This window comes from Marmota flaviventris, chromosome 8, assembly GCF_047511675.1.
Source record: "Marmota flaviventris isolate mMarFla1 chromosome 8, mMarFla1.hap1, whole genome shotgun sequence".
Taxonomy (NCBI): Eukaryota; Metazoa; Chordata; class Mammalia; order Rodentia; family Sciuridae; genus Marmota; species Marmota flaviventris.
This window is the reverse complement of record NC_092505.1, coordinates 132,360,029-132,372,702: the sequence shown is the minus strand read 5'-3', so window position 1 is coordinate 132,372,702 and position 12,674 is coordinate 132,360,029. Positions and strand designations below refer to the sequence as shown.

The 12,674-nt window shown below is 37.8% G+C and overlaps 1 protein-coding gene and 1 non-coding gene across 4 annotated transcripts in view; both read right to left on the bottom strand.

Annotated features, from left to right (window-relative positions):
- Dcaf1 (DDB1 and CUL4 associated factor 1) overlaps positions 1-12,674 on the bottom strand; it is a 69,258-nt gene that overhangs the window by 51,689 nt on the left and 4,895 nt on the right. For 2 of the 3 annotated variants that reach the window (XM_071615672.1, XM_027933722.3), the window contains exons 2-3: positions 9,510-9,627; positions 1,065-1,141 (exon numbers count right to left, since the gene is read on the bottom strand). In XM_071615672.1, coding sequence (XP_071471773.1) covers positions 1,065-1,141; positions 9,510-9,619 — 187 coding nt within the window. In that variant the 5' untranslated portion in view covers positions 9,620-9,627. The remainder of the gene's footprint in view (positions 1-1,064; positions 1,142-9,509; positions 9,628-12,674) is intronic. The other variant, XM_071615673.1, reaches the window with a different exon arrangement.
- On the bottom strand, positions 1,913-2,117 carry LOC114091585 (small nucleolar RNA SNORA73 family). The gene has a single exon (XR_003582520.2). It is a non-coding gene; the product is annotated as a small nucleolar RNA SNORA73 family (small nucleolar RNA).

Sequence of the window (12,674 nt, the reverse complement as noted above, 5' to 3'; positions counted from 1 at the left end):
AATGGCAAAAATCTCAAGTCCCATATAATCCTGTATTTTAGCAAACTCCATGCCAAAGCAGGCTTGTTTCAGCATGATTCTAAATTAGCCTCCACCAAAAATAAATAAATAAATGGTTTGATACAAGAGGCATACTTTAGCTTTCAAGACTTACTAAAGCAGACATCTAGATGTTTACTTATAGTGCTGGGGCATTTAGCTCAGCAACAGAGCACTTGCCTAGCATATCTACTGCCCTAGATTCAATTTCCAACACCACCGGGAAAAAAAAAAAAAAAAAAAAGAACAAGAGAGACACAGACATAATAGACTGCTGTTTATTTGGTTCCAAATACTAACATTCTAAGTAAAAGCAAAGCATGAATACATTTTCAACTGTTATTTCCCTACAAGTATGATAATTATCATTAGGAAGATGAAGGCATAGAGTAAAACTCTTTTCTGGTTTAATAAATTAATAAATAAATAAATCGGGAGCTGGGAGGTTATGGCTCAGTAGTAGAGTGCTTGCCTAGCATGTGTGAAGCACTAGTTTGATCCTCAGCAACATAAAAATAAATTAAAAAAAAAGAAAATTGTGTCCATTTACAACTAAAAAAAAAAAAATTTAAATAAGTAAATCAGAAGGGGAAATCTTTTTCTCAAGTCTTTGTAAGTACACCAAGTTAACTAAGGTATACCTAATTTAGCTCCCTAAGTTAATTATGTTCTATTTGACCTACAAATATCACAAATATTTCCATTTTCCAGGTATTTACTTTTCCTCATTGCCCTCACCTTGAGAAATATTGTAATAAATAAAAGGTCTTAAAACTTACCACAGAAAATGCTATTTCTTTTTTTTTAATATTTTATTTTTTTAGTTATAGTTGAACACAATACCTTTATTTTGTTTATTTTTATGTGGTGTTGAGGATCAAGCCCAGGGCCTCATGCGTGCCAGGCAAGCACTCTACCGCTAAGCCACAACCCTAGCCCCAAGAAAATGCTATTTCAATTGAAAAATATTATTAATAATTTTCTTTCGTAAGGAAAAAAGACCCAAGCTTAAGAAAACATCTTACCAGGATGTCGATCATCAAATGGGTCTGGATCTCCCTTACGATATTCTTCAGTTTCTTTTTCAATCAATTCAGACATCCTAGCACAAAGGGAAGAAAGGATCAACTCTAAACATACAATAAAATGTACCACCACTTACAACAATTCAATAATTGAGGTATAAAAGCAAAAAGTTAGAAAAACAGTATTTTTCTGATGAGCACATAAATCTAAACAATCATCTCATAAAACATTTCCCACTCCCATATTAATTCTTCCCTAAACACTCCCCACCTCAACAAAAAGAGAAAAAAAAAAAAAAAAGGAAAGAGAAAAGCACTACTATCACCTTGGAATCCAAAAACCTATGCACCATCATTAAAATCTTCCTGTTCTCCTCACCCTCCAACAATAACTCCCATTAGCTTTACCTACAAGATACCTCCTACTCCAATCAGTTCTCTAAATTTTGACCGCTCCTATCCTTATCCAGACCACCATCACTAACTAACTGTGCTTCCAACAATCCTTTTTACTGATCTTGCTTCCTAATTTCATGCTTGACCTGACACAATTCATTCTCTAACTTACAATGACTTAAACCTTGAATTAAGCCTCAAGTCCTACCTTGGCCTACAATTACCTGGCTTCTGCTGCTTCCTGATCACTCCTCCAGTTCTCTACATCTCTTTCACTGTTTCAGTCACATGACTTTCTGTGCTCTTCAAAAAGTCTAAATTCATTCCTACTTCAGAACCATTCTGTATGCTGCTACCTTCACCTATAAAGTGCTTCCCCCCCACCTAAGCCTCCACTCCGCCAATGATTTCATTCACTCCAGATTAGTTAGGTTTTTTGTTGTTTTTTAAAATATTGTTTCCTGCATGCTTCGTCTCTTCAGTCATAGTCCACAAGACTCTTGAGAAGTTGTAGAAATATGCAGGCACAGACACAAAGGCCAGCTACATCTCCAACGTTATGGAAAGGAACTGTACATCATGGGGCAGAGTCCTATGCTCCCCTATACCACCTGGAGAGAGCCCAGGGAGACTCACCCTCTTGAGTACCCATGCTGGACAGATTAGTTTTGCCAGTTCTAGAATTAGCATAAATGGAATCACATATCCTTATTCTTTCACTAGCATGTTTTAAGAGTCATCCATATTGTTAGACATATCAAATTCCTTTTTATTTTGGTACTGGAGATTGAATCCAGGGCACTCTGTGCTTTACCACTGAGCTGCACCCCTACTAGACCTTTTTACTTTGAGACAGGGTCTCACTAAGTTGCTGAAGCTGGCCTCTAACTTATAATCTTCCTGCCTTAGCCTCCTGAGTCACTGGGATTACAGCCCCCCCCACCGCCCCCACGCCCCCACCACCCCCACCTCCGCACCTGGCTCAAATTCCTTTTCATTCATTCACTGTTAAAACAAGAAAATTATTTTAGTACCCCTAAGCAAGACTTTGGGGGATAGGGGGTGGGCACCAGGGATTGAATGCAACTCAAGGGCACTGAGTCACATCCCCAGCCCTATTTTTGTATTTAGAGACAGGGTCTCATTGAGTCACTTACCATCTCACTTTTTTGCTGAGGCTAGCTTTGAACTTGAGATCCTCCTGTCTCAGCCTCCCAAGCTACTGGGATGACGGGCATGTGCCACCACACCCAGCTCCTAATCAAGACTTTTTAATCTTTTACAATGACAATCAAATACAAGGTTGTCCACCCTCAACATCTAACATGTTCTGCCCTAAGTCATACTTTCCTACATGCTTTATTTCCACAAAATCCAACTTCTTAGTCTTAAAAATTAAGTTCTCTGTAAAAATTTTTGGCCCACTCTAATCAAGCCTCAAAAGTATTTCTGCTTTTTTCCCCTTTTCCGCTTAACTCTGCATATTCTCTTTAATACAAAGGATCGTAACACAAATTAGAATTAGAATTCTACCAGTATTCTCACCAGGCATGATAGTGTATGCCTATAATCGCAGGGGCTTAGGAGGCTGAGGCAGGGGAATCGTAAGTTCAAAGCCAGCCTCAGCAACAGTGAGATGCTAAGAAACTCAGTGAGACCCTGTCTCTAAATAAAATACAAAATAGGGCTGGGATGTGATTCAGTAGTTGAGTGCCCCTGAGTTCAATTCCCAGTACCCTTCCCCAAAAAAAAGATCTACCAGTATTCTCAACTGAAACCAAGCAAATTAGCACAAAATTTAAAAATGGGGATTCTAGCCAGTAATGGTGGCCTGCATCTCTAATACCAGACATTCAGGATGCTAGAGCAGGAGGATTTCAAGTTTGAGGCTACCAACAGCCATTTACTCAGATCCTATCTCAAAAAAATAAAAAGGTGGCATACACCTGTAATTCTAGTGTCTCAGGAGGCTGAGGCAGAATGAAAAAAGTTTGAGGCCAGCCTCAGCAACACAACAAGACCCTAAGTAACTTAGGAAGATTCTGTCTCAAAATTTATAATAAATAAATAAAAGGGGCCTGGCATGTGGCACACCCCTGTAATCCTAGCAGCTTGGGAAGCTGAGGCAGGAGGATCACGAGTTCAAAGCCAGCCTCAGCAACAGCAAGGCACTAAGCAACTTAGTGAGACCCTATCTCATAAATAAAATACAAAATAGGGCTGGAGATGTAGCTCAGTGGTCAACTGCCCCTGAGTTCAATCCCCAGTACTAAATAAATAAATAAACAAACAGGGCTGGGGATATGGCTCAGTGGTTAAGCACCCCTGAGTTCAATTCCCTGTACCAAAAATAAATAAATAAATAGAGCTAAGCCAGCTGTAGTGATGTACACCTATAATCCCAGAGACTCAGGAGGCTGAGGCAAGAGGATTGCTAGTTCAAGGCCGGTCTCGGCAATTTATCGAGACCCTGTCACAAAATTAAAAATTGAAAAAGAGGCCTGGGGATGTAGCCAGTGGTAAAGCGGCCCAGGGTTCAATCCCCAGTACCAAAAAAATAAAATAAAATATAAAAAGGCACCAGGAATACAATTCAGAGGTAAAGCCCATTACGTTCAATCTGCAGTATAGAATCAGGGGTAGCAAGACTTCTGCAGCCAGATTGTCAGGGTTCAAATCAGAGCTCTTGCATTAGCTGTGTATAACTCTACAACTTACTTAACCTCTCTGTGCCTCATGTGTAAAATGAAAATAAGAATTATTATTTTAGGGCTGGGGGTGTGGCTCAGTGGCAGAGAGCTTGTCTAGGACGCGTGAGGCTCTGGGTTCAATCTTCAGCACCACATAAAAATAGATAAAACAAAGGTATCATGTCCATCTACAACTAAAAAATATTTTTAAAAAAAGAATTATTATTTTATAGCGTTTCCATAAGGTTTAAGTTAATTAGAATGAAGCCTGACAGATGAGAACTATTTTTTTTGTAAATTATGAAAACTGGAAATTCAAAACAAATAAGACAATTAGTTTAGGATGGACTATTAACTGGAATAGAGCAAGAGGAAGTGCTCCATAGTGGTACTCAAGGTTTTATAACTTGATAAGGGTGATGATTTTGAGGCAAAAGAACCCATTTTGGATGCTTGAGCAAAGTATAGTATACAAATGACACCTCAAAAAAATTTTTTTAATTTAGATTAAGTTTATACAGCTTAATTGAAAGCTCAAAGCCAGTCCCTTTAAATATAATCAAGAAAAAGGGCTAATAAAAGATCAATTAAAGTTATAAACTGGACTACAGATGTAACTTAATGATAGAATACTAGTTACCCAGTTTGCACAAGGTCCTGAGTTCATCCCTAGCACAACATTAAAAGAAAGAAAAATTTAGTTATCAATGATATTTTTAGTGACAAATAAGATGAGGTTCAGTGTCTCTAACAGCCGACACACAAAAGATCCTCAAATATTTGAATAAATGACCTGTCTGATTTAACTTTTTTCTATTATTATAACCACCACAATGTTTATAAAACACATTGCCTTTTTTAATACTTCATTATATGCTATTTTTTACTACTCTGCATTATTTCTTATCTGTTAGGCTTAAGCTGCTTTCCAGATGGTTATTTCCTTGAGAGCAGTGGCCCTCTACTTTAAGATTTGCATTGCTGAAGAGCACAGTAAAAATGATCAAATATGTTAATGAATGTGAAATAACCTTGAAAATGAAAGATTACATTGATGGGGTGTGTTTTTTTGTTTTTGTTTTTTTAACAGCACTGGAAAATGAATCAAGGGGCTCTCTACCACCAAACCCATCCCTAATCCTTTTTTTTTCCCCAACACACGAACTTTTTTTTTTATTAGTTGCTCATGACAATACAATGATCTTGACATATCATACATTTGATTCAAATGGGGTATGAATTCTCATTTTTCCATGTGTACAGGTTGCAGGATCACATTGGTTATACGGTCACGAATATACATACAGCAATACTAGTAACTATTTATTTTGATACAGGGTCTCACTAAACTGCCCAGACTGGCCTCTAACTCAAAATCCACCTGCCTTAGTCTGCCAAATTTTGGTATTACAGGTATGCACCACTACAACCAGCCACATTAAGTATTTTTAATATAAGTATTCAATAAATATTTCTTGAACCCAAAGCTAACCTTATCATATCCACTAATAACTCACTCCCATTTCACAGTAACATCAATAATACACATTAAGCCAGGTGTGGTGGCGCACACCTGTAATTCCAGCCAGCGCTCAAGAGGCTGAGGCCAGAGGATCACAAGTTCAAAGTCAGCTTCAGCAATTTAGCAAGGTCCTAAGCAACTCAGCAAGACCCTCTTCTCTAAATAAAAAATATAAAAAAGGGGGCTGGGATTGGCTCAGTAGTTAAGCACTTCTGGGTTCAACCCCCAATACCAAAAATATTAATAATATAATACAAGTTAACTGTACAATATTTAGATTCTCTAATTTGCTGTAGCTGCATTTCAAATATCTTCTCCAGCAACTTGGGAGGCTGAGGCAGGAGGATCACGAGTTCAAGGCCAGCCTCAGCAACTTAGCAAGGCTCTATCTCAAAATAAAAAGGTCCAGGGATGTAGCTCAGTCATAAGTGCCCCTGGGTTAAATCCCCAGTATCAAAAACAAACAAACAAATATTTTATTTAAGTCTTAGTGTTTGTTCTTAACAGTTCTTAGACTTCAATGCTTCTATAAATTAAAATCTAGTTTCCTATCAACAATAATCTTAATCTCTTAAAAAAAAAAAACCTGTACTTTCACATATTCCCCATGTATTCAGAGCAGTTGGAAACAAAGCATTTACCCGTTTTCAAACTTGCATAAGATTATAGTTCTTCTCTTCATAAATATCACCACAGAAAGGAATTTTTTCACAGCATGGTATCAAGGATTAAATGTTTAAGATACCGATATTCCAGTGATATTCTCCTTAGAAAACGTATGAACATTCCTCCCCAATATTTTTCATTTTTTTCCCTCCTTAAGATAATGCAGTCCTGTATGCCATAATCCCAGCTACTCAGGAGGCTAAGGTAGGAAGATGGTAAATTCAAGGCCAGCCTCAGCAATTTAGGAAGACTGTCATCTCAAAATAAACAAGGATTAGAGATGTAGTTCAGAGGTAAAGCACCCAGGGGTTCAATCCCTAGAACCAGAAAAAATAAATAAATAAATAATGGGATAACATTATATACCACATAGTTATTATGTACCAGGTTGTAGGCAAATCATTGAGAAAACACCAATAAAAAGACAGTTCAGCTGGGGCTTAGTGGTGCACTAATAATCCCAGCGACTCAGGAGGTTCAGACAGGAGGATCACCAAGTTCAAGGCCAGCCAGGACAATTTAGCAAGACCCTGTCTCAAAATAAAAAATAAAAAGGTCTGGGGATGTAGTTCAGTGGTAGAGCACCCCTGGCTTCAATCCACAGTACCACAAAAAAAAAAAAAAAAAAAAAAAATTTTCAGGGACTTCTAGGGTTATAGCTCAATGGTAGAATGAATGAACAACTGCCTAGCATGCACAAGGCCCTGGGTTCAACACCCAGCACCACCCAAAAAAAAAAAAAAAAAAAAGACATAATTCCTACTTTTAAGAAGCTTGAAACTTAGTAAAAAGACATGTTTTAAAAAATGTAGTACAAGGGGAGAAGGGGAATAGCATGGATGATGGAAGGAGACCCTCATCATTATACAAAATACATGTATGAAGATGTGAATTTGGTGTCAATATACCTTATATACAACCAGAGATATGATAAATTGTGGTATAAAGGTGTATTAAGAATTGTAATGGGGGCTGGGGATGTGGCTCAAGCGGTAGCGTGCTCGCCTGGCATGCGTGAGGCCCGGGTTCGATCCTCAGCACCACATACAAACAAAGATGTTGTGTCCACCAAGAACTAAAGACTAAATATTAAAATCAAAAAAAAAAAAAGAATTGTAATGCAAATAATAATAATAATAGTAAAGCTCATGTATAATGGCATAATTTGCCGTGAACATACTTTATATACAGAGTTACAAAAAAGGGTATTGTGAATGGATAATTATGATTGTAATGCATTCCACTATTGTCATGTATGTAAGAAATAAAATATATATATATAGTGTAGAGCTAGGGCTGGGGCTCAATGGTACAGCACTTGCCTAGCATGTGGGAGGCACTGGGTTCAAACCTCAGCACCACATAAAAATAAAGTAAAAAAATATAGATAGATAGATAGATAGATAGTACAGTGTGGTAAGTGTTATAATGGGGGAAAACTGTGATGTATATAAATGATAGTAATTTTTAAAAAAAAATATTATTTTTTAAAAAAGTAATAAAAGGGGTGACCAAACCCACCTATGAAGTCAAAGCTAGGGAAGCTTTTACAGATATGATTTGTTAACCATTCATTCAAAGGACTGGAGCTTGTGAAACAGACATGACAAGGAAAGGTATTTCAGGCCAAAGAAACAGCAAGTGTGAAGGCATACAGAGATTAGAAAATATAGCACTACTCCTTAACAGAAGACCAATGCTATGAGGCAGAAAAAGGAAGTCTAAAGAATTCACCTCTTATTCTGCAGGAACAAAGCAGCCATGGAAGAATTAAGAGAAGAGACATTACAATCAGATTTCTATATGAAAAAGATGAGTTTTCCAGCAAGAGGGAGGGATCTATTAGAAAAGGATAAACTAAAAAGACATACTATCTAATGAGTCAATCAAGACATGGTCAATTCCTAATAAAGTAGTAGTGGCTGTGGAAAAGGAGTGAAAAGGAAGAAGCAGAAATTCCCAGGGCTTTGTGACTGAGACTGTGTTGGTAAAGGAATACATTAGAGAGGATGGCTCTTGGGATTTTAGTTTATAACCATTTAGTTTAAAACCAAGGTGGGCAGAACAAAAGGATTAAGTTGTGGATAAAGGAATTACAGATGAAGGTGATAAGCTGTTTTGGACATGGTATGTTTTAGATGTCTGTGGAACAGCCAGGTTAATATTTCTTTTTTTTTTTTAAATATTTATTTTTTAGTTGTAGTTGAACACAATAACTTTATTTTATTTATTTATTTTTATGTGGTGCTGAGGATCAAACCCTGGCCGCGCACATGCTAGGCTAGTGCTCTACCGCTAAGCCACAACCTCAGCCCAAGGTTAATATTTCTAACCAAGGATATGAGTGCAATATAACTGTGACATGTCACCCCATTGACCACGAGGGTTTACTTGGCTTATCTGGCTAGCAAGGTAGGTGTGCCTAGATGCACTCACTACTCTGTGTGCATCTCTCCATAAACTGCACATTTGGTCAAAGAGGATAACATTTTCCAATAGAGGAAAATCATTCTTTAGTCAAGGATATACCAAAGTAGCTGTACTCCCCTGCTAAAACCTCCCCAAAAGCTCTCAAGATATATACACCAAGAAACTTTAAAAATTACCTAAAACTAAAAAGAAAATAAAGAAGTAGAAATAGAAACCTAAAAGTCAACACAGAATAACAGCTGAAATAATGGACAGGGATCAAAGTAGGTAAGAATGGTTAAAAAGGGAGAAGAGAGCCACAAACAAACCTGCAAAGAAGAATGCGGACAGGGCCCTGAAATGAAAGATAAGAAATTCAGAAGCAAAGAGAAGCCAGGCATGGTGACACATGCCTATAATATCAGCAACTTGAGAAGCTGAGGCAGGAGTGTCACAAGTTTGAGGCCAACCTAGGCAGTTAGCAAGACCCTCAGCAACTTAAGACTCTGTCTCAAAAAATTTTTTTAAAAGTCTGGATATGTAGCTCAGAGGTAAAGCCCCCCGCCAAAATTCAATCTCCAGTACCAAAATAAATAATAAAAAGAAAAAAAAATGGAATTAAAACTCAGTCAAGGTAAAAATATTCCTATACTTTTCTCTATATTAATTTTTCCTTTTTCTTATAGTGTAGATTTTTTGTGTGTAAGAAAAAAAACTAGCATAAGAGAGTCATGTATGAAAAACCACCTTAATTATTCATACCTGGTAAGGATAGGTACCATGTCCTGCCCACTGCCATGTTCCTTTTCCCACTGCTCCAGCAGGGTAGTGAGCTCGGCTTTTGAGTCCACATGTACCGCTACTGTAGTCATGACTTGGCCTAAGGAAGCCAAAACAACAACAGCAACAACAACAATAAATGAGCACAGGCAAATAAACCAGACATACTTCCCACAAAAGGAAAAGTGAAGGGAAAGGGTAGAAAATGGATGAGCAAGCAAGGGAAATAATTAAAAAGCAAAGGAAATTTAACACATGGACCCTTTCAGATAATTATATGTGGTACAGTAGGTACCCTGAATCCACATTCACCCTCCTTCAACCTCAGTTTCCTCGCCTGTCAAATCAAGCAAGAAGCTTGATCAAAATGGTGATTCTTAATCTTTCTAAAACCCATTTGAGAATCAATCAAAAGCTACGGTCTCTTCCTCTCTTGAAAAGTACATGTATAGAGACTATGAATGTAGCTCAGTGGTGGAGTGTTTGCCTACTATGCACCAGGCCCTGGGTTCAAACCCCAGCACCAAAAAAATAAAGAATTATATATATAAATACACACACACACACACACACACACACACACACACCACACACGTATGTATAAAATATATACAGTCATGCAGTAATCCCAGGTCTAGATCACTGAGGACCAAATCTTTTGCTCTTGTTAGTCTTCCGGGGGGGAAGCTCTATAAAACAAACAGTCCCTGTTAATTCTAAAAAGGTCAAGAAGTGGCAATGATCCACTGATCCACTTTATCACCAACACAAAAGTTGGAAAAGAATGCTGTAAATCCATTTGTCCAAAACTGGATAGGGTTGCTCAGATCTGTAGCCCCAGCTATACAGAAGACTAAGGCAGTCTGAGCAACATTAATATTATATTAAAAACTAAATAAGGTGGGTGCAGTGGTACACACCTGTAATCCCAGTGACTCGGAGGCTGATGTAGGAAGATCACAAATTCTAGGCCAGCCTGGGCAACTTAGCTAGACCTTGCCTCAAAATAAAAACAAAAAGGGCAGGGGATATAGCTCAATGGTAAAATGTCCCTGGGTTCAATCACCAGTACCACAACTAAAAATAAAATAAATAAGTGAGCCTATTTGTCCTTCAGTCTCCTAACGTCCCTTACATCTGATTTCCTGGAAGGAGAAAAAGAGACTGGAAGATAGGTAGAAGTTACTGGACTGAGCGATAAGCCAAAGAATGATGAAGGACAGGGACCTGAATGGGTTTAGGAGGAGTCAAGTAAGACACCAAATGGCAAAGGTTTAAAAGGAGTTCCAAAGGGGATAAATGAGACCCAAAATGTTTAGATGGTTCATGGAATCAATTTCTTTGCCAAAGCAGCCTTCAGGATCAAAACATCAGATCCTGCCATGGAAAGTATATATTTTTACCAATCATTCTATAAAAGAAGTTTCACACCAGAATAGGATTACTTACTGATCCAAGGTTGTTAACTCTTCTAAAGATATCTACCATAAGACCAAAAGAAACATGTAAAAGAAAATACCACCAATTCTCTAAAGTACAAATATTTATTTTAGAGGCAATTCCAATAGCCAATAGTGATTCATGTCACCTGAGCTACCCATTAACTCCAAAGAAAAACATACTAGCAGACTAAGTACAGAACAAACTAAGAACAAAAAGGAACTTCAACCATATGGTAGGGAACATTATAAAATATTAAGATTACACACAATGAGGGCTGGGAATATAGTTCTGCTGGTAGAGTACTTGCCTAGCAGGCACAAGACCCTGGATTCAATCCTGAACACCACCAAAAAAAAGATTACACACAATGACCAACGAGGATTACTCCCAGATTACAAGAGTGGTTCAACATATGAAAACTGATCAATATCATCACCACAATAACAGAATGAAGGTGGAAAAAAAATGATCATCTCACTAATGCACAAAAAAATATCTGACCCTTTTGTGATGATAATAACAATAATCCAGCCTGGCAACTTAATGAGACTCTATCTCAAAATAAAATTTAAAAAAAAGGGGGGGGGGGGGGCTAGAGATACAGCTCAGTGGTAGAAGGCCTCTGGGTTTAATTTCTAATACCACCAAAAAAAAAAAAAAAAAGGCTAGGTATGGTGGCACAAACCTGTAATACTAGTAACTCAGGAGGCTAAAAACAAGAGTGTCATAAATTCAAAGCCAGCCTCTTAGTGAGACCCTTTAGCAGACCCTGTCTCAAAACAAAAAATAAAAAGGGCTGGGGACTTGTTCAGTGATAAAGCACCCCTGTGTGTTCAATCCCAGTACCAAAATAAGTAAATAAAATCAGAAGCAAGACAAGTACGCTCACTTTTGTCCGTTCTATTGAACACTGTAGTGGAATTCTCATAAGAACAATGAAGGAAAAATAAAGCCATCCAAGTTGGAAAGGAAAAAATAAAATGATCTTTATTTGTAGATAACATAATCCTATATACAAAAAATCCTAAACTATCCACATAAAAACTGTTAGAACTAATAAGCAAATTCAGCAAAGTTGAGGATATAAGAACACCACAGAAAGCTGGGCATAGTGGCACACACCTGTAATCTCAGTGGCTCAGGAGGCTGAGGCAGGAGGATCCCGAGTTCAAAATCAGCCTCAGCAAAAGCAAGGCACTAAGCAACTCAGTGAGACCCTGTCTCTAAATAAAATACAAAATACGGCTGGGGATGTGGTTCAGTGGTCAAATACCCCTGAGTTCAATTCCCAGTACCCAAAAAGAAAAAAAAAACTCCACAAAAATAAATTGCATTAGCCAGGTGCAGTGGCACAGGCCTGTAAATCTCAGAAACTTAGAAGCTAAGGCAGAAGTACTGCAAGTTCAAGGCTACTTGGCGAGAACCTGTTTCAAAATAAAAAATAAAAAGAGCTGGGGAGGTGGCTCAGTGGTTAAGTGCCTCTGGGTTCAATCCCTGGTATCAAAAATCAAATAAATAAATAAGCATGGGCAAATGAAGCTGGGGATGCAGTTCAGTGGTAGAGCCACGTGCTTACCATGCAAGAGGCCCTCAATTCAAACCCCAGCACCATAAAAAAACAACAACAAAAAAAAACCACAATGAAAATACCACTTGACATCTTCTAGAATGGCTATAATCACAACATCAGAAAATATAAACACC